At 49.6% G+C, this 27,461-nt stretch overlaps 1 protein-coding gene across 2 annotated transcripts; it reads right to left on the reverse strand.

The window, feature by feature from the left end:
• Positions 1–1,080: 1,080 nt before the first annotated feature.
• ZFAND2A (zinc finger AN1-type containing 2A) lies at positions 1,081–8,402 on the reverse strand. Of its 2 annotated transcripts, none has more exons than XM_075565561.1 (9): positions 8,205–8,402; positions 6,482–6,560; positions 6,157–6,251; positions 5,824–5,952; positions 4,591–4,742; positions 3,369–3,485; positions 3,164–3,227; positions 2,464–2,534; positions 1,081–1,503 (listed from the first exon to the last, which is right to left on the reverse strand). In XM_075565561.1, the coding sequence occupies exons 1-9, from the start codon at positions 8,280–8,282 to the stop codon at positions 1,404–1,406; spliced, it is 885 nt and encodes a 294-aa protein (XP_075421676.1). In that variant the 5' UTR covers positions 8,283–8,402; the 3' UTR covers positions 1,081–1,403. The 2 variants fall into 2 exon arrangements, with proteins under 2 accessions (XP_075421676.1, XP_075421675.1); XM_075565560.1 differs by having other exon boundaries at positions 6,482–6,563.
• Between the last annotated feature and the right edge of the window lie 19,059 nt (positions 8,403–27,461).

A 27,461-nucleotide genomic window follows, 5' to 3' on the forward strand; every position in this document is an offset into this window, starting at 1 on the left:
ACTGACAGCGCGCATGAAGAATAGTGTTATGCTTACATAGCTACGCTTTGTATATTACTGCAAAAGTGTTCAGCTGCTTACTAGTGATTCCCTCGTAATATTATGAAACAGCAGCATGGACAATATTTATAGAACTGGACAAACTATATATGGAAAACTCCCACTTCATTGGCATACCTCCAAAAAAAATTGGCGTTATGGGTGTTTGTTATAGAATACAGTCCCTTGTGTTTAAAGCAGCAAAACATCTAAAATCTTATTTAAAATAAAATCTGCTCTGTAGTATTAGATAAGTGTGTTGTTTTTATTCAACACGTAATGCCTTTTTAATGCATCCATTGATTTCTATAGCAGGTTTTAACCCACCTACCAAGCAGTGCAAGATCTTTGCAACACTTTCGTTTGAGATAATGTGTTGCAAATGTTCCCAGCAGTTTGAGTTGCAATCTGTAATAGATAATGCTGTTACTTTAGTTATATAAGGATATATTGTAGCTGCCGAATAGCAGTGACTGAAGCAACCATTATGCTAGTCACACAAACTGGATTTGTGATTTAACGATGAGCAAAAAGCAGGGAATGTTACAGGGCAGGAAGAACTCTGACAAAGGTTCCATTGCAGCATAATACACACACACACACACACACACACACACACACGATTCAACTATTCCTTAGCTGGACTATTCACAGGAGGCATTCAGAGTATCTGTTTGAACTAAAGTAAGATTTGGGAATTTAGCTCAGTCTGCACCAACGTACTGCAGGACGCTGGGCATGAGATGCTGAATAAGAGGAATTGCAAGTAAATGGGAATGCTTGTTTAATGGGCGACAGCTGTGCAGAGGGAACTGGACATGGCCTTGTAGTTGCGGTGGCAGCTACGTATCAGTGTCTTGCTTGGACAGGTCCAGTATGAAGTGTGTATCATGTCTCGTTGAATATGGATGTACTTCTAGAAGTAAAACATGTTTGATGCTAGCATCAATTGGCTTCTTCCTGACTTACAGTTGAGGTACAGGGGAGGCTCTCTGTTGCTATTAAAAATGTAACATATGTAGAAAAAGACAAGACTTTAGGTTTATAAAATGAATATTTATTCCAACTTTAAAAAACCCATCCGTAGCCTAATGTGTACAGGTATGAAGCAATGGACACAAGTATAAAATACAATGCGAGGCGATGAGAGGAACCAGGAATAATTGCCAAGTTTCAACGCAACTACATAGTAGATTGATACGGAAAGTTGTAAAATTCCCAGAGAGCGTTTGTGGCATTTAAAAAAAACCCCCATAAATAAAAAACACCAGTTATAGGAACGAGAGCACTTCTGGAACTAAAATACTTTACACATAGTAAACAGAATTCCCCCTTCAGGATTTGGTGAATGGCTTGAAAAGACTTCATTTCCCCGTGGCTTTTATTGTCTTGAGTTGAAATCTCTTGTATTCCTCCCTGCTGGCAGTGAGAGCGCAAGCAAGTTCCTGGGCTTCTTCCTGAGGGCTAAGAAAAAGAGATTTTACTTTTCAGCCTCACTTCGACCTTTAAAACATTAGGCTTCCTTCCTGTGTAAATTAACAAGTATACAGAGTGTGACAAGCTGTTATCTTATCGGATGCCCAGTAATAATTACAGCTTCTCAAACTCACTGCACACCAACACCCCTTATTGTTAATAAAAAGACAACGTTGAACACAATACTAGAATACAAAAAAACCCCATTCACGGCTAGAGGGGTGTGTAAAGCAATGTGTTGACTATGGTAGCAAAGCATTTAATATTCCTTGTTTAAAAGCAGCAACAAAAAAAAAAAGTGAAAATCCTGAATAGCGATTTTTTTTCTCTCTCACTGAATCAGTACAGTAGTATTAGATAATACTTTGCATTTTAATGATTTTTTTAAAATGTACTTTGGTTGCTACAGCAACCTTTTAGAAAGTCACATGCACTTCCTCTTGAAACAGGCTCTGACATACACTTTTTGACCTGTGCCCTTTGGCAACAAAGTATCACAAACAGATCTGTTGCCATGTTCCAAAACAGCAGACTGTCTATTACTCTGAAAGCTGTAACAATAAATGTGTTACACTTTGTAATATAATGTTATATATTAGCTGCATTTCACAGACAGCAGAACAGAGTTAGAAGGCGGCCATTTCGTTAGTCACACAATCAGGATGTTACAGATTTATAACAGGAGCACCAAACGATTGCCAGCTTAGGTAAGAATGTAGAATTATACATTGCCGCACGCTTTACATATACAAATAAGAAAATCAGGGGGATGTAGTATTGCTGCTTTAATCCCTATAAAAGGCATAGGAAGGACCTCAGTACTGACGTGGTTAATATTAAACTCGGGTGAGGAGAGGGAAGTAATTTGAAAAGGAAAAGGCCAAGTGCTGGACTAAATGATTACAGGTCCTATACTACAGTATTTTAGTTTGCCTTAAAATAACATACCTAAAAGTTGGCTGTATTCCTGCATCCAATAAAGACAGTTCCAAGGCCCTCTGCAGTGCTTCATCCTCAGGCTTACCAGAGACAACAAGGAGACAATGTAGATTAAATCACTGGCTCATCTAAGCGCTATGTACATTAATGGCGCTATACTATATATAAAGACATACAATACAATCTACACACATTAAGGATTTCATACAATTTAATGCAAAGTAATAGAGTACGTCAGTGTTAGGCGATACCTTTTTTACTTGGACTAAATTGATTTTAGGAAAAGTTTGAGCGTTCTCTTCCACAGGTCAAGCAAAAATTATATTATATTTTATCTTCACCTGAGGGGGCGTAGAAATCTTGAAAGTGTGTCCTAAAACATCAATTGTAAGTAGCACATCATACGGATGTTTAAAAAAAATCAAGGTTTAAAGAAGTATTTTATACAAGTGTTTCCACATATTGTTCATTTGCTAAGGCAGCTAGTTAAAAGCGCCTTCCTAAAGGTGGCCAGGCACATAAATAAACGGCTGCGATACCTGCAGGTGATCTTTACATGGTCAATATTAGATTTTGAAAGATGAAGCAGAATCCTGCCCATTCCACCTTAAAAATAATAAGAAAACAATGCTGCGCTCCACGTTTCCCCTAAATCTCTCAATAGAAGCAAAAGGCGACCCCCTCAAGTTTTAGAAACATCTTTTCTTACCAATCCATTTTGCAGGGCAACTGCACAAGAAACTCTGGCTCCTTCAGGGACAGGCTGATTATTGCTTCAAGAGAGAACATAGAATTATTATATATTAATATATTATTATTATTAATTAGTTTACGGATACATTCCGACCGCCATAGTTTCTTGTTACAGTTTTTGAAGACCAGGTATTCCCACCAGCTTACACCCCCACAAATACCTTTTCTGCTGAGGTTTCCAATCTCTGCAGCGTTCTGCGTTTGCCGGCCCCGAGACTCCATCGCCAGTAGATGCATCTTGTTTAGAAGCCTCTTGAGCTCTGCACAGAGCAGCAAGTCTACAAACAAGGAAACAATACAACAACGTTCAGAAAACTGCCCTCAGTGCAGGAAGAAAAAAAGGACAGATTAATGAACCGTGGATAAAATCATCTGCAATTAACCATTTAAGTGCCAAACTCTGAAGCGATCACTGTCACGGATGACAAAATGGAAGAGGATGACGCCGCTTCTGAGCAGAACGCGCACTCTCCTTGTGACAGGGTGAAGTCAGGAACTGATAACTATGCCTGGGAAACATACATCCGAGTCCTTCATCCAGCACTCAGAAGGTTAAACCAGTAAGAATACTTGGGCAATCAGGAAGTAAGCTGAGACAGCTGACAACCAGCTTGATAAGGAGGCTACTGGCTGTCTCAGAATACAGAGCTGTCCTGTGCAAGCTGCTATCCAGAAATATTTCCTAAACCCTCTCTAGGGACAGAGATTCCCAAACAAAGATACAGTAAGGACTTTAATATTGTTCAATAACTGTTGTGGTATATGTTTAGGGATTGGGAACTGGACAAAACCAGCCAGCCTGATAGATAGGGAGATCTTGCTAACCATTCCAGGCCCTATGGGGAGTAGGCGTTCTTTTTATGAGTTTTGTCTAAAAGGAACAGTGTGCCCAAATGTTTGTGTTGTGGAGAAATAAAACCACTCAACATTTAGTTTACCCTGAAAATGCACGTGTGGACTATTGTCTGACCCCCCCACTCAAAAAAAAACAAATATATAGGGCCACTGGAGGACAAGACCATGACATATGTCAAACAGCGCCCAAAAGGTGACGAAAGGTCCTGACACTATGTTCAATGTTCCTTGAATAAAACTACTTTTGGAAGTGAAACTTCATTTTGCCTACAGATTACCGCTGTCGTTTTGATTTTCATATTTGGGAAGTCCCATACACAAAAGTAGTTGGTTCTAGATTTGCTGCTGTATATGGATTTTTCGGGTGTCCTATGAAAAACACCAAATGACTGCGTAGGCAACTACAGAGACTGACACATGTATAGTGGCCTTTAATTGTTAACTACATTCTCTTCCGTACAAAACCTGCAGTTCACTATATTTAAAGAGAAACGGAGCACAGACATGCCAGAAGAATAAATGCATTACCCGGTTTTAGAGATTGTTCGAGGGCCGGTCTTACAGTTGTGATCTAAGGGATGTCGGTGCGATAGGCAGAAGTTATTGTGACACTGGTCGCATTCGATCTTTAGAAGCTCTTTCTTTTTGCATCCCGCTTTTAAACATTTATTAGTGAATATCTGGGCGAGGGAGGCAAATAATTTCATGAATGTTAACAATGCAAATAACACAATAAATCACCCCCCCCCCCTCTATACACACACACACACGTAAATGGTTCAGCAAACCGCAAATTAACTTATTTAATTAAAATCTTTCAGTTTGGTTGAACATGCAACAGCAAAAATAATGTAAATTTACAGACACTTTATGGAGCAGTAAAGTTTTTAATTAAACATTTCATTCAATATCCTGTGGCGTTTTTTTTAAAATTTTTATAAATCAGCCGTGTAGCCGTGGAGTCGTGCAGCTCCCCCCTCTCTATGCCCCTTGTAATTATGGTAAATGTATTAAGCTTCCTTGGGTTCCCTTGCTTATTATTTAGAAAGCCATAGCACTTCCGCTTTTGAAATAGGCGGCCATATTGTGTGCCATGGGAAGCAGGATCTTCCCCGATCGATCACGGGAGAATGAGATGATCAGCAGCTTGGATAAATTGTATTGCTGTAATGTAAGGAACTTACGCTTTTATCAGAACAAAAACAAACACAAAAAGCACACGAGGAAACGCTGCTTTAAAAACAGCAAAACGTGAACTTTGTGTTTTTTTTGCTTAGTCAGTTCTGTAGTATTAGATAATACTGCCTGCATTGGTTTTTTTTCTTTTTTAACTCCCGACATTTTTTATATATTTTTTTTAATGTACTGATCATCCTTTGGTTGCTACAGTAACCATTTAGAAAGTTATATCCACTTCCTCTTATGAAAACAGGCTCCGACACACCTTTTTGAGCTCTGCCCTTTGGCAACAAAGTATCACACACAGATTTGTTGCTGTGTTCCAAACACCAGACTGTCTACTACTCTGGAAGTTGTAACAATAATGTGTTACACTTAGTAATATAATGTTACATATCAGCTGCAGCATTTCACAGACTGCAGCACAAAGTTAGAAGACGCTCATTTCGTTAGGCACACAATAAGGATTGTTACAGATTTATAACAAGAGCACCAAACGATTGCCAGCTTGGGGAAGAATGTAGAATTATACAGTGTCACGCGCTTTCCATATAAAAGAAAAAGAAAGGCTATATTCAGTACCTTCTGCTTACGTTTATAAGGATCATTACAATTCCTGTCCATGTGTGCTCCAACAGCAACGTCTGGCATCTCCCCCCTCTTTACTGGAACAGGAGAGCTGCATAGAGGACAGACAGGAACCTGGACATCCTAATGGAAAACAAATACCCGCACATTGTTAAGACCAAAGTATTTGAAGCTGTTACTTAGCAACGCCCATTTATGTTTATATTTCCACAGCTTGTAAATCTAGTGATAGGCCACGTTAACAGACACAAACAATTCAAGTATTTGCAATTTTAAACATGAAGATTCCAACATTATAGGTTTTTACAGCAACCTAGATCAAAATACCTTCTTGTAGGCAGCGGCACACCTGTGCTGATCGGAAGTGATGTGGTTCTTGCAGAAAACGTCATTACAGGCATCACATTTCAACGAAAGGAAATCTGCAATTAAAAAAAAATAAAAGAAAAAAAAAAAGGGGAAGAAGAGGCTTTAATTGATTGATTTATTTTTAAGTACAATTGTATGGTTCTGATATTGGAATTTAAGGATTTAAATGTTTGACTCCAAGTCAAAACATACATCCAGTTTATTGATTATAAATTGAGGTTTGTGTGTCCAATGTTGCAATCCCATTTAAACCCCCAAATGTTTGAAATAACAGTTAACATACCCAATTGTTTGCATGTGGCTTCAGAGCAATGCTGTCCTAAATCAGGAAATTCCATTGTGTAAAGCACTGGGTCAAAGCTCTTCTGTGTTCAATAACCAAAAAAAAACAAACAAAAAAACCCCACATTATTATTATTAAAGAGATTAGGCAAAGATTTTACACTTGGCGCAAGCAGAATAGAACATTTGGTTGCGGCTGTTTCGCCGCAGACTGATCCGCCGCTGGAATCCCCACTGCTGGCTGCTTCTAATGGTAAGTTTTATTACTGGTGAGGGGCTTACGGGGTTTAAAAGCACTTATTTTAGCAGCCGGCGGTAGGTTCCGGTGGAGGGTTGAGTCGCTGCGAAGCACCGGCGGCCATTTTGTCTCCGCGAAACGGTCTTGTGACCGTGGCACAAGAACCATGAATATCAAATGTAAACATATTTTAAAAAGCAGCTTTGTTTCATGTATTTCTGAATGGAAATCCATGCCTCAGAGATACCATATTAGCCAACGTAATAAATATTACCAAATAATAATTACTATAGACAAAAGTTAAAAGTCCCTTTTTATAAAGCAGTCATATTTAACCGTTAATTTCATACTGGTTTTAATACTTCCCGATAGTGATTAAAGATGGGAACAAATACTTTATCGCTATCCCGTAAATAAAACAAAGACAGACATATACACACACACAGCTGGAAAAAAAAATAGCCTCTGTAAACACAACAATATTTATCAAGAGAATTGTGTGCAGTTCTGCGTTTTTATAATACTTTTAAACAACGGATTAATTATTGCGTTCCTGTTTTGTAAGCTTTCCATGGTTCTGTGCAGTACATCACAAAACATAACTTCCTTCCAAGCAGTGATTTCTCACCCAAGGAATTCAATAAATAGTCTTCACAAAAGGAAATGAGTAATATATTCTGTCCGTTCTCGTGACACAGACAGGGGGCTGGGCAACACGCTAACGGATGTTCAATCACATTCTAAAAAGGGTGTTGACAATCTAATGTTTTTGACATTTTATTACAAGTATCTAGGACAACGGTGTCCAATACATTGGCCACTAGCCACACGTGGCGAATAGGATGCTGCGTTGTGGCGAACGGGGGCATAGGCAGGGAGGAGAGCCGGGACATCTGCAGGGGGGGGGGGGGGCTTCACTGGCGGTGGGGGGGGTTTAACTGTCCGGCACCTTCATTTGCAGAACCGGAGTCCTCACCCCAGGTTAGCTGTAGGGGGGGAGGGGGCGGTGTATTTGGAGTGAGGGGGTAGGTTTGTGTGTGTTGTGTGGGGGTGGAAAAGAGAGAGGGTCCCAGGAAAACTGTCTGCGGCCCTGGGGACAGACACAATGAGGCGGGCGACGTAACGCTACTGTGCCTGATACAAGAATGTGGCGGATATGGAGAAAATGGCAAAAACAACCACAAGTGTGGCTAGCGTTTAATCCCTATTGGACACCGCTGATCTAGGATATTTCATGAGTCTGGCTCTTTACACAGTTGCACAAAATTAATTCCTATATTCAATAGAAGCCAGCATCTCTGGTTAAAATATTCTTCTTCCCTGTGTGGCCCTTTCTTAGCCTGGGTAAAAAAAAAAAAAAATGAGTAGCCATTGTACCCTTTTCCATCCCATATCAGCAGACCTATAACTGCTGGCATTTCCTGCCCATCCTGGGTAAGCATATTACGCCGTTAGTGGCCCTTTCTCATCTCCAGATCTTACTCACCTTCCCAGGTCTCACTCTGCCCCAGGTCTGCTCTCTGCTTACACCGCTCCTCCTCCTCTTTATGTATCCCTCTCCCATGCTGAGTCACGGTCCCGTGTCGCTGAGTCACTCTCCGGTGTCGCTGAGTCACTCTCCGGTGTCCCCAGAACCTTCCAGTTTTCTCTTCTGCTCAGTCACCGTCCCTCATTGATGACGACACGGGCGCGTGGCCAACAGGAAGAGTCACCATGGTGATGAGCACATGGGGTTTGTTATGGTCGTCCGTGTGTCCGTGAAATCCAGGAGTGTGTTAATTAATTATTAATTGTATTAAGTATATATAATACAATTTAATATATTATATTCGTGTGTGTATAACCAAATATTAATGATTAGTTATTGAAAAATATTAATAATAATACAATCTCATTCATGTGTAAAATAATATTTTTCCTCTTTATATTCAATATTTTTATGTTTTGTTATAGATGATAGCTTTTGTGATGAAACGTTTATTTTGGAGAAATATCAACATGTTAGAGGTATTTGTGGAGTGATGTAGCTATGTCTGCAGTGTGATGAAGGGAGTGCTCTGCTGAGGCCTGTGTTTATCTTCTACCTGTTTTTCCTGTTGATACAAATGTGAGGGTTCATGCCATGTCATGCTGATGTCAATGTCCTGCTCCTCATTGCTTGTACTGGTCACACTGACTGTGTTACTTTAAACAAATGTTACCATCATCACCAAACCAATGGTTTACAGTGGTGGTTCACAACCTTTTTACAGTGTGCACCCCCTGCTAGAAAATATTTGTTCTGTTTGTAATTAATAAATCTTTTTGCCAACTCATGAGACTATTGCTAACAAACTGTCCTTGTTGGACACACACACACACACACACACACACACACACACACACACACACACACACACACACACACACACACACACACACACACACACACACACACACACGCGCGCGCTTAATAAGGCTCCAAACTGCCCCTCAGTGTGTGCAGATAACATAGGTAGTATAGCTGTCAATTACTACTGGATCCTCCAAAGTCACGCCCCACAATGCCTTGCCACTGTGGATGCAAATCATTGTAGGGAGCGACTTTGGAAGCTCCTGCAGTATATGACAGCTCTACCACCCATGCTAAGGTGCAGTTTGAGGCCTTACTAAATGCACAAGCTTGGGAACCCTCTATTCTGTCAAAACAATAACTAATATATATATATATATATATATATATATATATATATATATATATATATCTCCAGATGTTCCTTTTTTTTGTCCTCTGTCCAGGTATCCTGAAATGTATCCAAATGTCCCAGTTTTCGGTTGGCGCTAGGCGTTTGCGCATGCACAACAAACAAATACAAACCGGCGCCTAAAAATGTCCAAAGATAGTCTATTGGGGATCCAATTGGACCGGAACACACAGATCCACCTCCAGTCTTGTACTTCCAAAGTTGTGACCATGACCAGATGTGACGTAATATGTGGAATCAAGCAAAAAAATAAATCATAGTGCAAACTGCTACTGAAAGGGACATACAGTACAAACACTAGACAAACAACAAAGACAGATACAGGCAAGGCTGACTTAAATGAAAGAGCTAATTTTAATACAACAAGTGATTACAAAATACAGTTGAGAACACAATAGCAGGCAGCTGGTCCGGTTGATCTAAAACCAAAATCCTACTCACGACAAATCAGAAGTAAATGCGCGATGGATTGTGGACATAGGTATGTAGCAGCTTGTCCACCAGTGGCGTCGGGCTGATTTGAAAAACGCTCCGGCGCTGCAACACCTCCTGGTTCGATCGTCCGTCGCTGGAGGGGTGCTTGGGGGCAAATCCTTTTCTTACTGCTACAAAACGGATAAGCGTGACACGCAGCCTGCAAGTGTTCGTGACGGAAGCTCAGGAAGTAAAATCGAACGCGTTTCGTGCGCATGCGCACTGATCTACTGCCGGGATCACAAGCCTAGGTTTGGATCACGCATGCGCAGAAGCCTGCATGTGCTACCAATGCCATCCTCGTGGTCACAACTTTGGAAGTACAAGACTGGAGGTGGATCTGTGTGTTCCGGTCCAATTGGATCCCCAATAGACTATCTTTGGACATTTTTAGGTGCTGGTTTGTATTTGTTTTTTTATGTATTATAACTGACTTTGTTTTTGGGTCAGCATCTCTTGGCAGCCTTGCCTTATTATTTTAAGGGATCTAAGTGTTTATATTGTTGTACACTAATAATTATTGTTTAGTTCTTAGCGCTATTATCACAATTTTTTTTTCTCTTTTGTACTGTTTGCGCATGCACGACATGTTTCCCAGTTTGTCCCAGTGGTCACCCTATATGCACGCGCAGTGCGATTAAATTGACGTGCCTCTATGATGATGTCTTTAGAGCACGTGACCAGAAGCGCGGTGCTCGCAATGCGCAAGGAAACAAATACATTTGTTTCTTCGCGCAACGGCCGAGTCACGTGAGCGGTTCGCCCAATGAGGGCGAACAAGCTCTGTGATGTCACGGCCACACCCACGACACGCCCCCCTGACGCGTCTAACTACAGGGCACACATCGCTCCAGCTATTGCCAAGCGTGAAGCCCCTCGCACGGTCGCGCATGGACCCACCAAGGACCCAGCCTTAGAGCCAAAATGTTGACCTGTGTAATAAACTCTTTTAGTTTTTTTCACAAGACCTGAAGTGCCTGCTACTATGCTTATATATATATACACTGCTAAGGTGTAGAACAATCAAATATATATATATATATATATATATATATATATATATATATATATATATATATATATGCAAATATAGCTGTATGCTCATCTGCATGTCTTAGGCAGGTCTGCAACCCCGATGAGCATACAGCTATATTTGCATATTTGCTTTCCTGTGGAGGGTTTTTGTCACTTTTTTTACTCACCATAACTTAACTCAGTATTATGGTTTATATATATACTAGCTGAGAGACCCGGCGTTGCCCGGGATGTAAATGCGTAATAGGTAGTATTATTTATAAATCGTGGAACAATAGGTGACTGTTTGTTGTAAAGGTTGGATAATAATATTGAAAAGAAAGATGGAAGAAAATGTAATACGATGTTGTATAAAAATGGTTTATTGTAACCACACCACAGTACAATGTATATTTTGGTGCCATAAGTGATGTAAAAATCTGAGTCGTGTGTCCTGCTAGGGTGGAGGAGGAGGGGGAAGGTGGTGGAAAGGGAGAGAAGGGGGGATGTGGTGGGAAGGGGGAGGAGGGGGAAGGTGGTGGGAACGGTGAGGAGGGGGAAGGTGGTGGGAGGGGGGAGGTGGTGGGAAGGGGGGGAAGGTGGTGGGAAGGGGGAGGAGGGGGGAGGAGGGGGGAGGTGGTGGGAAGGGGGGGGAGGTGGTGGGAAGGGGGGGAGGTGGTGGAAAGGGGGGGGGGAGGGGTGAGGTGGTGGGAAGGGGGAGGAGGTGGGAAGGGGGAGGCGGAGGGAAGGCGGGGGGTGGGAGGCGGTGGGAAGGCGGGGGGTGGGAGGCGGTGGGGCGGGGGGCGGTGGGAAGGCGGGGGGTGGGAGGCGGTGGGAAGGGGGGTGGGAGGCGGTGGGAAGGGGGGGGGAGGCGGTGGGAAGGGGGGGGGGGAGGCGGTGGGAAGGGGGGGTGGGAGGCGGTGGGAAGGGGGGGAGGGAGGCGGTGGGAAGGGGGGGGAGGCGGTGGGAAGGGGGGGTGGGAGGCGGTGGGAAGGGGGGGTGGGAGGCGGTGGGAAGGGGGGTGGGAGGCGGTGGGAAGGGGGGGTGGGAGGCGGTGGGAAGGGGGGGTGGGAGGCGGTGTGAAGGGGGGTGGGAGGCGGTGGGAAGGGGGGGGTGGGAGGCGGTGGGAAGGGGGGGAGGGAGGCGGTGGGAAGGGGGGGTGGGAGGCGGTGGGAAGGGGGGGTGGGAGGCGGTGGGAGGCGGTGTGAAGGGGGGGAGGCGGTGTGAAGGGGGGGAGGCGGTGTGAAGGGGGGGAGGCGGTGGGAAGGGGGGGGAGGCGGTGGGAAGGGGGGGAGGCGGTGGGAAAGGGGGGAGGCGGTGGGAAGGGGGGGGAGGCGGTGGGAAGGGGGGGGAGGCGGTGGGGAAGGGGGGGGGGCGGTGGGAAGGGGGGGGAGGCGGTGGGAAGGGGGGGGGCGGTGGGAAGGGGGGGTGGAGGGGAGGTGAAGGGGTGAAGGGGGGGGGGGTGGAGGGGGGGTGGAGGGGAGGTGAAGGGGGGGGGAGTGGAAGGGAGGTGAAGGGGGGGGTGGAAGGGAGGGGGGGTGGAAGGGAGGGGGGGTGGAGGGGAGGTGAAGGGGGGGGTGGAGGGGAGGTGAAGGTGGGGTGGAGGGGTGGGAGGTAAATGGGGAGGTGAAGGGGGGTGGAAGGGAGAAGTGGAGTGAGGGGAGGTGAAAGGGGGTGAGGGGAGGTGATGGGGGTGAGGGGAGGTGATGGGGGGTGAGGGGTGGTGAAGGCCGCTCACTCACCCGTCCGGCAGGTCCCACGTGGATCTGAGGCGGGAGGCAGCGTGTTGTGGCCGCTCTCCCGCTGTGTCCCGGGCGCTCGCTCGCTCCCCCGCTGACTGTAGCGGCGCCGGGGGGGGGGGGTATCGGGGAGACACTGACACTGGAGGGGAGGGGGGGTGGAGGGGAGGTGAAGGGGGGGTGGAGGGGAGGTGAAGGCCGCTCACTCACCCATCCGGCAGGTCCCACGTGGATCTGAGGCGGGAGGCAGCGTGTTGTGGCCGCTCCCCCGCTGTGTCCCGGGCGCCGCCATCTTGGGCACTCGGCGCCGCGAGGCAGCCTGCCTGGCCACTGGCTGTTCCCCCGCCGGGGAGGGGGTGAGTTGTAGCGCCGGTGAGGGGGGGGCATGTATATGTGTGGGGGGGGGAGAGGTGGGAGATATAGAGGGGGGGTCTCGCACGGCCGCTGACACTGGGTGGGGGGGGGGGGCGCTGAAGGGGTAATAATAGTGTGTGTGTCCCGCTGACTGTAGCAGCGCCGGGGGAGGGGGGGGGGGGGGCGCTGAAGGGGTAATAATAGTGTGTGTGTCCCCCGCTGAATGTAGCTGCGCCGGGGGAGGGGGGGTCGGGGTGAAAACGCGGGAGACACGGGGAGAGGAGGAGGTGCGCGCGGGTGCTGCTAACTGTGAGCCCCGCTAATGTAGGTAACAGTGTGTGTGTGTGTGTGTCTGTCATTGTGTGTGTGTGTGTGTCCCTGTGTGTGTGTGTCCCTGTGTGTGTGTGTCCCTGTGTGTGTGTGTCCCTGTGTGTCCTTTGGCCCGTCACTCCGCCTCAGGCCAATGAGAGGTGTGCGGGGGCGGGCCAAGGGACCAATCAGATTTCCCCTAGGGACACCGGACATCCAGCAGGCATGCATGCATGCAGGCAGGCAAACATACAGTGCTTTCACTAATATAGTATAAGATACATATACATATACATATACACACACACACACACACACAGTTAGGTCTGGAAATAATTGGACACTGATACAAGTTTTGTTATTTCGGCTGTGTACCAAAATAAATTCAAGTTACAGTTAAATAATGAATATGGGCTTAAAGTGCAGTCTATCAGCTTTAATTTGAGGGAATTACATCTCTTTAATATGTAGCCCCCTCTTTTTCAAGGGACCAAAAGTAATTGGACAATTGACTCAAAAGCTGTTTCATGGACAGGTGTGGGCTATTCCTTCGTTATTTCATCATCAATTAAGCAGGTAAAAGGTCTGGAGTTGATTCCAGGTGTGGCATTCACATTTGGAAGCTGTTGCTGTAAACCCACAACATGTGGTCAAAGGAGCTCTCAATGCAAGTGAAACAGGGCATCCTTAGGCTGCAAAAAAAAGAAAATCCATCAGAGAGATAGCAGGAACATTAGGAGTGGCCAAATCAACAGTTTGGTACATTCTGAAAAAAAAAACGCACTGGTGAGCTCTGTAACACAAAAAGGCCTGGACGTCCACGGAAGACAACAGTGGTGGATGATCGTAGGATCCTTTCCATGGTAAAGAAAGACCCCTTCACAACATCCAGCCAAGTGAAGAACACTCTCCAGGAGGTAGGCATATCATTATCCAAGTCTACCATAAAGAGAAGACTTCACGAGAGCAAATACAGAGGGTTCACCACAAGGTGCAAACCATTCATAAACCTCAAGAATAGAAATGCCAGATTAAACTTTGCCAAACAATATCTAAAAAAGCCAGCCAAGTTCTGGAACAGCATTCTCTGGACAGATGAAACTAAGATCAACCTGTACCAGAATGTAAGGATCCGCGCTGTGGGTATACCCGCGTTCAGCGCATCCTTACCTTTTTCTCGGGCAATTCAGGCTCCCCGGTGGCAGTCCCCGCTCCTGGCAGCTTCCCCTGCACCTCCTACTCACGCGCGTCAGCCCTATGGGCGCTATTGGTTGGCGCCTGACTCCGCTGACCCGGCACCCGCTCCTTGCGTGTCGCCGTTCGCGTCCCGTCAGCTCCGCCTCTCCGCTTCCCCTTCTGTACCTGTCCCTTCCCCTGTCCGTCCCTCTGCTCCTCCCCTTCTCTCTGTTCCTGGATCCTACGGTACGCCCCTTTCCCATCTGCCTTGCCTCCCAGATCCTCCTTCCCTTTCTGTCCTTCCCTTGTCCGTCCCTCCGTTCGTCCCCCTACTCTGACCACTCCCTTTGCCTCTAGCAATACTCACTCCTCTGTTCCTCCCCTCACTCCCATTGGTTCCAAACTTCCACACTCTGCTCTCCTATTAGGTTCCTCTTTGGGCCGCTCCTCCGTCACTCCCCTTTCTCTGGTTGGTCCCAGCCCCCTATATAATCCCTCTTCACCATTTCCTCTTTGCTCTGCATAGCTTCTGTACCTTGGTGCTGTCTGCTCTTGCTTGGCGTCTCTTGTCTTTTCAGTTCTGCTCCTGTCCCTGGAATCTTTGCTGACCTCCCTGGATTTGACCTTTGCTTTGGACTGTACTACGCTGCTCTCTGGAACCCTTTGGACCTTGCTTTGAACTTCTACGCTGCAGACCTCTACAACCCTTGGACACGGCACACGGACAAACTACTACCCTGCTCTCGCCACTCCACAACCCAGGCTTACGGACAATCGATTATGCTACCCTCTCCAACCCACGAACCTTGGCATACGAACTTAACCCTTCTACGTCGGAGCTGTCAAGTACGGTAACATTTACATTCTGTTTACCCGGACCACCTACGCTACTACCACACTCCGGCCGTGCTCCCGTTTGCTGCTAGGTGTGTGGTTTTACCCTTTCCACCTCAGTCCCGGGGTCTCATCAGGCTTGTGGGCAGGCCGAGCGTTACACAGAATGATGGGAAGAAAAAAGTATGGAGAAGGCTTGGAACGGCTCATAATCCGAAGCATACGACATCATCTGTAAAACACGGTGGAGGCAGTGTGATGGCATGGGCATGCATGGCTTACAATGGCACTGGGTCACTAGTGTTTATTGATGATGTGACAGAAGACAGAAGCAGCCGGATGAATTCTGAAGTGTATAGGGATATATTGTCTGCTCAGATTCAGCGAAGTTGATTGGATGGCGCTTCACTTTACAGATGGACAATGATCCAAAACATACTGCGAAAGCAACCCAGGAGTTTTTTAAGGCAAAGAAGTGGAATATTCTTCAATGGCCGAATCAATCACCTGATCTCAACCCAATCGAGCAGGCATTTCACTTGCTGAAGACAAAACTTAAGGCAGAAAGACCCACAAACAAATAACAACTGAAGACAGCAGCAGTAAAGGCCTGGCAAAGCATCACAAACAAGGAAACCCAGCGTTTGGTGATGTTCATGTGTTCCAGACTTCTAGCAGTCATTGCCTGCTGTTACGCCGGTGCTGCCCGCAGACCAGACCCGTCCCCTGTGCTGAGGTGGGACGTAGGGATACACGCACCCGCAGCAAAGGGAGCGCGTCCGGGAGTGCGGTGTTAGTGTTGCCAGGCCAGGTATAGTAAGGAAGACAATACTTGCCGGTACCGGTAGTAGAGGAGGAGTAGTTATTGCCGTTGTCAAGATCAGGGATTGGAGAGTTGCGGATGGTCGAAGGTATAAGCCGTGTTACTGGGATGCCAGAAGTCACGAAGTCCAGGTAGAGCCGAAGTCGAGAGCCAGAGGGGGTAGTCGTCCAATCCGCATCAATACCTGAGGAGTCACTGAGAGAGTAGTCAAATGCTTCCATACAGAACTATGTCGAGCGATGAGTGATGGGAAGCACAGGCATAATAAAGCTGGGCAGGCCAATGGGAAAAGGGGGCAGGCCTGGAGGACTGCAAGGAGTCCTCCCTGATAGGAGGGAGGTGTTACAGCCCAGCTGAGTGTAATCATTGATTTGCATGGAACTGTGTGATGCTTGGGGGCGACGCCTCACTGCAGGAGCAGTGGTTAAAAGTGCTCTGTTAGGTGTGTGCTCTGTAAGCTGGGAATGCATGCACATAATGTCTGAGGCTGGCGTGCGTGTAGGTGTGCGTGCAGGAGGGCGTGGGCGCGCCCGGCGCTGAGCAGAGGAATCGCCGAGGGGAGTGATCCCGCGACCGCGGCAGGGGCGAGGAGCCGTGGAGGCCGGTAAGGCAGGATTGTTTTGTGTGTCCAGGGGCTCCCTGCGGAGAGGGAGTGCTCTGTGTGGGAAGCGAGGAGAACGCCGATTCCTGACAGTACCCCCCTCTTCAGGAACGGCCTCAGGACGGTCATAGAATGGTTTCTCTGGAAACTTTTTCCTGAAGGACTTAAGAAGGGCCGGGGCATGAATGTCCTTTGAAGGTACCCAGGATTTCTCTTCAGGGCCAAAGCCCTTCAACTGCACCAAGAACTGGAGCTGACCCCTGGATAGGCGAGAATCCAAAAGAGAGTGAACTTCGTATTCCTCGTTATATCCTGGACCATGCAGTTTGGGGGGAAGAAATGCTTTCATCTACGGCTGGTACTCCAGAAGGAATGTTGGGGATGGGAAGACAGGGAGGGTGGAACCCATAATTTATAAAGAAGGGTGACTCCCGGGTGGACTCGTTTTTTTTGCAGATTTGACGGCATACTCTGCCCAAGAGAGGAGTTGAGCCCAATCATCCTGGAAATCAGATATAAAACATCTCAGGTACTTCTCCAGGGATTGATTGATTCTCTCCGTTTGTCCATTGGACTGAGGATGATAGGCGGAAGAAAAGGAAGAAGAGATGCCCAATCTCTTCGTGAAAGCTCTCCAAAATTTGGATACGAACTGAGAACCTCTGTCAGAAACAATGGACGAAGGGATCCCATGAATCCGGAAAATCTGCTCCGTAAAGATATCAGCAAGGGCGGGGGAGGTGGGTAATCCTTTAAGTGGAATGAAATGGTACATCTTCGAGAACCTGTCCACGACCACCAAGATAGTGTTCATTCCTCTGGACCTGGGCACCTCCACGATGAAGTCCATAGAAATGTGGGACCAGGGGCGGTCGGGAACTGGAAGGGGTAACAGAAAACCCTGAGGCTTTTGACGGAGAGTCTTGCTTTGAGCGCACGTGGGGCATGCGTGGGTAAACTCCAGAATATCTTGAGACATCCTTGGCCACCAGAAATTCCGACGAATGAGATCAGTAGTCTTCTTAAAACCTTGATGACCTGCAGATTTAGAGGAGTGACCCCAAGACAGGACCTCTGGAACAAATTTGGATGGTACAAAGAGTTTGTTGTCGGGAACGACCAAGTCCTTGGGAATGCGTCTCTGGGAGTGCAAAATCTTGTCAAGATTCTTGAAAGTAGACGTGGCGAGAATCCTCTCATGTGGAAGGATAGTCTCCAACGATTCCTCTGGCCTCTCTTCAGAAGAATGTATACGAGAGAGTGCGTCTGCCTTTACGTTCTTGGTCCCGGGGATATAGGACAGGTGAAAATCGAATCGAGAAAAAAAAAGAGCCCAACGAGCCTGTCGTGGACCAAGGCGTCGAGCGTTCTCTATGTAAAGAAGGTTCTTGTGGTCCATGAGAATAGTAAACGGCTCTTTTGACCCCTCCAACAGGTGTCTCCACTCTTGAAGAGCCATCTTCACGGCCAGAAGTTCCCTGTTACTCACGTCATAGTTCCTCTCGGCAGACGAGAATTTCTTGGAAAAATATGCACAGGGATGTAACTTATCTTGGGGCGTGGGTCTCTGGGAAAGAACGGCACCAGCGCCGCAATCAGAAGCGTCGACCTCCAGGACGAAGGGAAGTTCGATGTTGGGATGACGGAGAATAGGTGCGGATATAAAGGCTTCCTTGAGTGTCTCGAAGGCGGAGATGGCCTCGGATGACCAAGCAGAAGGATCAGCTCCTTTTTTGGTGAGCGCAATGAGGGGTGCCACAATGGTGGAAAAACTCCGTATAAACTTACGATAGTAATTAGCGAACCCTAAAAAACGTTGTATGGCCTTGAGAGAGTTGGGTCTTGGCCATTCAGTGACTGCTTGACGTTTACCGGAGTCCATCATAAACCCCTCATCGAAAATGATATACCCCAGGAACGGAGTAGAGGTCTGGTGAAAGGTGCACTTCTCCAGTTTGGCGTACAAATGGTGTTCACGGAGACGAGAGAGGACGTAGGAGGTGTGGCGTATATGGTCCTAGAGATCTTTGGAAAAAATCAGGATATCATCCAAGTATACAATAACAAAAATATTGAGTACCTTTACGAAAGACGTCGTTGATGAAATCCTGGAAGACAGCGGGAGCATTACATAAGCCGAAAGGCATTACCAGATATTCGTAGTGTCCACTACGCGTGTTGAAGGCTGTCTTCCATTCATCCCCCTTCCTGATGCGCACCAGGTTATAGGCACCATGTAGATCCAACTTGGAAAAAATCTTGGCCCCCTGTAATTTATCAAACAGTTCGGTAATAAGGGGAAGGGGTTAACGATTTTCAATAGTGATGTGGTTTAAACCCCTGTAGTCGATGCAAGGCCTCAACGACCCGTCCTTTTTCTTGACGAAGAAAAACCCAGCCCCTGCTGGGGAATTGGAGTGACGAATAAAGCCTTTCTTGAGATTCTCCTGGATATATTCATCCATAGCGTGAGATTCTGGTAACGACAAGGGGTAGGTCTTGGACTTGGGTAGGGAGTGACCTGGAACTAGATCGATCGGACAATCGTAAGTCCTGTGTGGCGGCAAGAGGTCTGACTGTACCTTATTGAAAACGGCCCGGAATTGATGGTAAACGGAAGGTAGAATAACTTCGGGAATAGAGGTATTGGCCAGCAGTTGATGAGTCTCGCCTGACCTCGGCCTCCAGGAAATGGGAGCAGAGGAAGTCCAGTCAATGAGAGGATTGTTAAGCTGTAGCCAAGGAAGACCAAGGGTGATGGGTATCCCAGGAGCGTGAATGGCATCGAGAACTAAGATCTCCTTGTGCAGATGTGAGAACAGAAGCAAGGGAGCTGTCTCTAAGGAGATGTGGGCCGGGGTAAGAGGACGTCCATCGATACCGACGAGTGCGATGGGAACCTTCTTTCTCACGAGTGGTATGCGGTTTAACCTGGCGAATTCAAGATCCACGAAGTTTCCTCCAGCTCCTGAGTCAATGAAAGCGGCGGTAGAAGTCTTGAACTTATCACCTGAAAGGGAGACTGGAAATGTAAGTTTCTTAGGGAGTTCACCTTTAGAAAGGGGACGTGGAGACATTACACCCAGTGAGAGCCCCTCTGTACTCACTGGGTGTTCCCGTTTCCCGGACGCAGTGGACACTCCCGAACCAGATGTTCCATGGATCCGCAGTAGAAACACAATCCCCCGGCGTGGCGGAACTGCCGTATCGGTGTGCGGATGCGTTGTACCCCCAATTGCATTGGCTCTGGCAACTCCAGTGCAGGAGTGTTGCTGGGGAGTACTGGAGAACGGAACTTGAAAGTTATGACGCGAGTGCGCTGACGCTCTGAGCGGCGTACCTGGATACGTTGATCCACTCGGACAGCCAAGTCAATGAGGACCTCCAATTGATCCGGCCTGGATTGGCGAGAGAGTTCATCCTTGATGGGATCTGCCAGGCCTTGCCAGAACACGGAGATGAGAGCCTCTTGTCCCCAGTTAGTCTCGGCTGCTAGAGTCCGGAATTCCACAGCATACTGCGTCACCATTCGCTGTCCCTGAGTGATCTGGAGGAGAGAAACAGATGCAATCTCCTGACGAGCGGAGAATCGAATACTTGTTGAAGCTCGGCTTTAAATGCCGAGTAATCTTGGGTAAGGTCAGAACGTCGCTCCCAAACCGGGGAAGCCCAAGCCAGGCGCTGCCAGTGAGGAGGTTATAAATGTAGGCTACCTTCTTGCGATCAGTATTGTAGAGATGGGGGGCCATTTCAAACTGCACCTCACACTGGTTTAGGAAACCCTACAATCTGCGGTTCACCTGCATAAGGCTTGGGGGGAGGAATCCTTACATCTGAGCTGCTAACTGTGCTTGCGGATTGGGGCTTACATCTGGCGGGGTCGCGGTCGGTACCCTGTCTGAGAGTACTGCGACCTGGCGTGTAAGTGTCACAATTTGATCCGCCATGGCCTGGTTTTGCTGAGCAGATTGGAGAGAAACTGTTGAAGTTCGGTCTGGTCTGCGTCTTGTGGGCTCGACATAATGTTACGCCGGTGCTGCCCGCAGACCAGACCCGTCCCTGTGCTGAGGTGGGACGTAGGGATACATGCACCCGCAGCAAAGGGAGCGCGTCCGGAGTGTGGTGTTAGTGTTGCCAGGCCAGGTATAGTAGGAAGACAATACTTGCCGGTACCGGTAGTAGAGGAGGAGTAGTTTTGTCGTTGCAAGATCAGGGATTGGAGAGTTGCGGATGGTCGAAGTATAAGCCGTGTTACAGGGATGCCAGAAGTCACGAAGTCCAGGTAGAGCCGAAGTCGAGAGCCAGAGGGGGTAGTCGTCCAATCCGCATCAATACCTGAGGAGTCACTGAGAGAGTAGTCAAATGCTTCCATACAGAACTATGTCGAGCATAATAAAGCTGGGCAGGCCAATGGGAAAAGGGGGCAGGCCTGGAGGACTGCAAGGAGTCCTCCTGATAGGAGGGAGGTGTTACAGCCAGCTGAGTGTAATCATTGATTTGCATGGAACTGTGTGATGCTTGGGGGCGACGCCTCACTGCAGGAGCAGTGTTAAAAGTGCTCTGTTAGGCATGTGCTCTGTAAGCTGGAATGCATGCACATAATGTCTGAGGCTGGCGTGCGTGTAGGTGTGCGTGCAGGAGGGCGTGGGCGCGCCCGGCGCTGAGCAGAGGAATCGGGGAGGGGAGTGATCCGCGACGGCGGCAGGGGCGAGGAGCCGTGGAGGCCGGTAAGGCAGGATTGTTTTGTGTGTCCAGGGGCTCCCTGCGGAGAGGGAGTGCTCTGTGTGGGAAGCGAGGAGAACGCCGATTCCTGACACCTGCAAAGGATTCTCGACAAAGTATTAAAAATGAACATTTTATTTATGATTGTGTTAATTTGTCCAATTACATTTGAGCCTCTGAATAAGGGGACTGTGTATGAAAATGGTTGCAATTCCTAAACGTTTCATACGATAATTTTGTTCAACCCCTTGAATTAAAGCTGAAAGTCTGCACTTCTATTGCATCTCGGATGTTTCATTTCAATCCATTGTGGTGGCGTACAGAGCCAAAATGATGAAAATTGTGTCAGTGTCAAATTATTTCCGGACCTAACTGTGTGTGTGTGTGTGTATATCTACTATATATTTGTGAAATCACTGTATGTCTGCGTCCCAAGGGTCAATCGCATTGGACCTTGGCCTGTCACTCCGGCTCAGGCCATGCCCGCCCCCGCACACCTCTCATTGGCCTACGTCCAACACCAATGCCACACTGTCCCACCCCTCACTGACTCTCATTGGCCTGCGTCCAATGCCCGCCCCCGCACACCTCTCATTGGCCTGCGTCCCACCCCTCACTGACTCTCATTGGCCTGCGTCCAATGCCCGCCCCCGCACACCTCTCATTGGCCTGCGTCCAACACCAATGCCCTAATACTTCCACACTGTCCCACCCTCACTGAGTTTGGGAACGCTTTGCTTTTGCAACACCTAATCCTCTAATCCTCAACCTGCTCTGGGGCCACGCTTCACAGCTATCAAAACCTTCACGTCTGCTACCACAGACTGCCGAATCAGGTACAGAATCTACACACAACGCACAAACACAGCACACACACACATTCACACAACACCAAACACTGCAGACTGCCTCTTCAAACCCACCTCCCTCCACGCCACACATCTCCCTTCCGCAACCGGACCGCGAGGCCGCGGCCTCCACTCACACACCATGGCAACGATGTCCCTCCCCCTATCCCGCTACCTCACACAGTGTAGCTCCCGCGAACCGCACAGCACGCCTCATCTCCTGCACCTCACACAGCTCCCTACCGCAACCAGACCGGAAGGCCCCCTACCCTGCTACACCATGCCACCAATGTCCCTCCCCCTATCCGCTACCTCACACAGTGTAGCTCCCGCTACACACCACTCCCTCCCGCTCCATTCCCTCCCCGGCGGGGGAACAGGCAGGCTGCCACGCGGCGCCTAAGATGGCGGACCCCCTTCCTCCCTCGCGCTCCATTCCCTGCCGCTCCACTCACCACCCTCCCGCTCCATTCCCTCGCGCTCCACTCACCACTCCCTCCCGCTACACACCACTCCCTCCCGCTACACACCACTCCCTCCCGCTACACTCACCTCCCTCCCCGGCGGGGGAACAGGCTGCCACGCGGCGCGTAAGATGGCGGACCCCCTTCCTCCCTCGCGGCGCAGAGTGAGAAGATGGCGGTGGCCGGAAGTACAGGTAGGTGTCGCGTGTGTTGCTCCCCACCTCCCCCCACCTGCGGCGCCGCCGCCGCACAGAACTGAGAAAGGGCGCATCACGGTGTGAGGTGTGAGGTGTGAGGTGTGTGTGTGTGTGTGTGTGTGTGTGTGTGTGTCACTGCCCCCCTCCTGTCCACTGCCCCCCCTCCTGTCCACTGCCCCCCCCCCCTCCTGTCCACTGCCCCCCCCTCCTGTCCACTGCCCCCCCTCCTGTCCACTGCCCCACCCCTCCTGTCCACTGCCCCCCCCTCTGTCCACTGCCCCCCTCTCCTGTCCACTGCCCCCCCTCTCCTGTCACTGCCCCCCCTCTCCTGTCCACTGCCCCCCTCTCCTGTCCACTGCCCCCCCTCCTGTCCACAGCCCCCCCTCCTGTCCACTGCCCCCCTCTCCTGTCCACTGCCCCCCCTCTCCTGTCCACTGCCCCCCTCTCCTGTCCACTGCCCCCCTCTCCTGTCCACTGCCCCCCCCCTCCTGTCCACTGCCCCCCCCTCCTGTCCACTGCCCCCCCCTCCTGTCCACTGCCCCCCCTCCTGTCCACTGCCCCCCCCTCCTGTCCACTGCCCCCCCCTGTCCACTGTCCCCCCCTCCTGTCCACTGTCCACTGCCCCCCCTCCTGTCCACTGCCCCCCCCTCCTGTCCACTGCCCCCCCTACTGTCCACTGCCCCCCTACTGTCCACTGCCCCCCCTCCTGTCCACTGCCCCCCCCTCCTGTCCACTGCCCCCCCTCCTGTCCACTGCCCCCCCTCCTGTCCACTGCCCCCCCTCCTGTCCACTGCCCCCCCTCCTGTCCACTGCCCCCCCCTCCTGTCCACTGCCCCCCCCCTCCTGTCCACTGCCCCCCCTCCTGTCCACTGCCCCCCCCCTCCTGTCCACTGCCCCCCCTCCCTCCTGTCCACTGCCCCCCTCCTGTCCACTGCCCCCCTCCTGTCCACTGCCCCCCCTCCTGTCCACTGCCCCCCCCTCCTGTCCACTGCCCCCCCCTCCTGTCCACTGCCCCCCCCTCCTGTCCACTGCCCCCCCTCCTGTCCACTGCCCCCCTCCTGTCCACTGCCCCCCCTCCTGTCCACTGCCCCCCCCTTCTGTCCACTGCCCCCCCCTCCTGTCCACTGCCCCCCCTCCTGTCCACTGCCCCCCCCTCCTGTCCACTGCCCCCCCTCCTGTCCACTGCCCCCCCCGTCCACTGCCCCCCCTCCTGTCCACTGCCCCCCCTCCTGTCCACTGCCCCCCCCTCCTGTCCACTGCCCCCCCCCCTCCTGTCCACTGCCCCCCCTCCTGTCCACTGCCCCCCCCTCCTGTCCACTGCCCCCCACTCCTGTCCACTGCCCCCCCCCTCCTGTCCACTGCCCCCCCCCTCCTGTCCACTGCCCCCCCCTCCTGTCCACTGGCCCCCCATCCTGTCCACTGGCCCCCCCCTCCTGTCCACTGGCCCCCCCTCCTGTCCACTGCCCCCCCCCTCCTGTCCACTGCCCCCCCTCCTGTCCACTGCCCCCCCCTCCTGTCCACTGCCCCCCCCCTCCTGTCCCACTGCCCCCCCTCCTGTCCAATGCCCCCCCCTCCTGTACACTGCCCCCCCCCTCCTGTCCACTGCCCCCCCTCCTGTCCACTGCCCCCCCCTGCTCCCCTTCCCCACCCTCCCCTTCCCCCCGCTCCCTTACCCCCCCCGCTCCCCTTACCCCCCCCACTCCCCTTACCCCCCCCCGCTCCCCTTAGCCCCCCCCGCTCCCCTTCCCCCCCCGCTCCCCTTCCCCCCCCCGCTCCCCTTCCCCCCCCTCCGCTCCCCTCCCCCTTCCCCCCCCCTCCGCTCCCCTTTCCACCCCCCCCTCCGCTCCCCTTTCCCCCCCCTCCGCTCCCCTTTCCCCCCCCTCCGCTCCCCTTTCCCCCCCCCTCCGCTCCCCTTTCCCCCCCCTCCGCTCCCCTTTTCCCCCTCCGCTCCCCTTTCCCCCCCCCTCCGCTCCCCTTTCCCCCCCTCCGCTCCCCTTTCCCCCCCTCCGCTCCCCTTTCCCCCCCTCCGCTCCCCTTTCCCCCCCTCCGCTACCCTCCACCCACCCTCCCCTCCACCCCTGCACCCCCCTCCACCCTTTCCCCATCCCACACTTCCACCCCTTCCCCCCCCTCCTCTAACCATTCCCCCCCCCGCTCCTCTTACCCTTCCCCCCTCCTCTAACCCTTCCCCCCCCTCCTCTAACCCTTCCCCCCTCCTCCACCACTTGCCCCCCTCCTCCACCCCTTGCCCCCCTCCTCCACCCCTTGCCCCCCTCCACCACCCCCTCCTCCCCTTCCGCCGCCCTTCGCCTTCCTGCCCGCCTTACCGCCTCCCCACCCCCGCCTCTGCCTTTCACCCGCCCCTTACTCCGGCCGCCTCTGCCTTTCACCCACCGCCTCACAGCCGCAGCACGCACTCAACAGACACTCGACACATACCTGCCGCCACACACACCTGCTGCCTCCCGCCCCTACGCACTGACATCACTGACCCACCGCCTCACACCCTAGCAGGACCCCCACTCACAGACAGCACTCACAACCCACGCGCCACCCGCCGCCTGACACCCTAGCAGGACCCCCACTCACAGACAGCACTCGCAACCCACGCGCCACCCGCCGCCTCACACCCTAGCAGGACACACGCCTCACATTTTTACATCACTTATGGCACCAAAATATACATTGTACTGTGGTGTGGTTACAATAAACCATTTTTATACAACATCGTATTACATTTTCTTCCATCTTTCTTTTCAATATTATTATCCAACCTTTACAACAAACAGTCACCTATTGTTCCACGATTTATAAATAATACTACCTATTACGCATTTACATCCCGGGCAACGCCGGGTCTCTCAGCTAGTATATATATATATATTTATAGTATTTACGGTGCTCCACCTTTAATCGCCTCCCCTGTCACGCATCCGCTCCCATTCATATGTATATCTTAGCACCCCTTTGTGGATCCATGCCATACATTTTAGGCTGGTTGGGGCAGTGACTGTGTATATTATACTCGTGAAGAGCTTTGAGTCTTATTGGGAGAACGTTATTATTATTATTGTTCCTAGCTTTCAAACCTCACAGAGTACATAAACAAGAACCTGTCCACCTTTTTCTGCTACAATAAATCCATTACAAATGTCTACTTAACTCCATTATAATTTGATCTAAGTGTGTCAGAGGTATCATTATATATACTGTACTAAAGCAAAGAGAACATTTGGAAAAATACATATCATGTCTTTATGAACTTCACAAACAAACAGAACCCATGCAGTACCATGAAGTACCAATGCTGACTGTTCTGAGGACGAACTGCGTTTAAGTAGATGTATTGGTTAGAGATGTGCAAAACTTTTGCACAAGTTTGTGAAACTGGCGATGTTTGGACTTTCCGTGCTTGTGAAATTGTAATTATTCGTACATCTCCGTCCAAGCATTGGCAAGTCATTACCTATTAGTAATTCGCCAGAAAAGTGACATCTCTCTTAAAGGATCACTCCTTCTTGTGTTATAAGTTTGAAGCATGGGGTTTCCGGAGCTAAACCACATTGATTCAGCTCCGGGGCCACTCAGCTTCCTGAGATACTCGCCTCGGAAAAGGGTTTTGGTATCTCTGCGTAGTTTAAATGTGGGCCAATAGGAAGTAGCAAGGAATGGCTTCACGGCTTCCAATTGGCCCGCAGGACATGGGACATTTAAAGCCGCCATATTGATAGCCCCATCTAGCCCCGTCTGGGCTGCTTCTGGCACCCTCAACGGAGGTTATTATCTCGGGAAGCAGGGGGTTCCTGGATCTATAATTAATGTGGTTCACCTCCGGAGACCCCGTACGTCAAACCTATTAAAAAAAAAACCCACAAAAGTGTCGATAGGAGTGCTTCTTTAAACTTGATAAGTTCAATGTTAACTGCAAATGTAGCTGAAATGTTACATATAATGCTTTAACATGTAAGATATTTTAGCATTAATAGATGAAAGAATTGGCCATTTCATCTGCAAGTTTATGTACGAATGAATATCTGTGAGTAAAACTAAATTGTTGCTTAGAATGACAATTGTCTCAATCATGAGCTTAATAACTGAGATGCTCTACTGCTAGCAGGTTCAATAACAAAAAGCGATTCATTACTATGCCCCGTCATAAAGAACAATAGCTGACAAGATGATGTGGAGATACTACAACACAATACTCGAGCTAATTTTAGAAGAGGCCTCAAATCTAAATCTTGCATTCCATGTAGATGTGGATCTCAAATTATTTGGTTAAATGTTGTTTTTGTCAACAGGAACTCATAAATACATTTATATGCTTTATGTTTTCTTTCAATGGCATAAACGAAATAATAACTAGCTATTGTTTGTCATTAATATTCTGTGTGTTGTTGTGAGATTATATCAGAATTATGCCCTCATTATCTTTTAAGACACA

The sequence above is a fragment of the Ascaphus truei genome, chromosome 11, assembly GCF_040206685.1.
Source record: "Ascaphus truei isolate aAscTru1 chromosome 11, aAscTru1.hap1, whole genome shotgun sequence".
NCBI classification, from domain to species: Eukaryota; Metazoa; Chordata; class Amphibia; order Anura; family Ascaphidae; genus Ascaphus; species Ascaphus truei.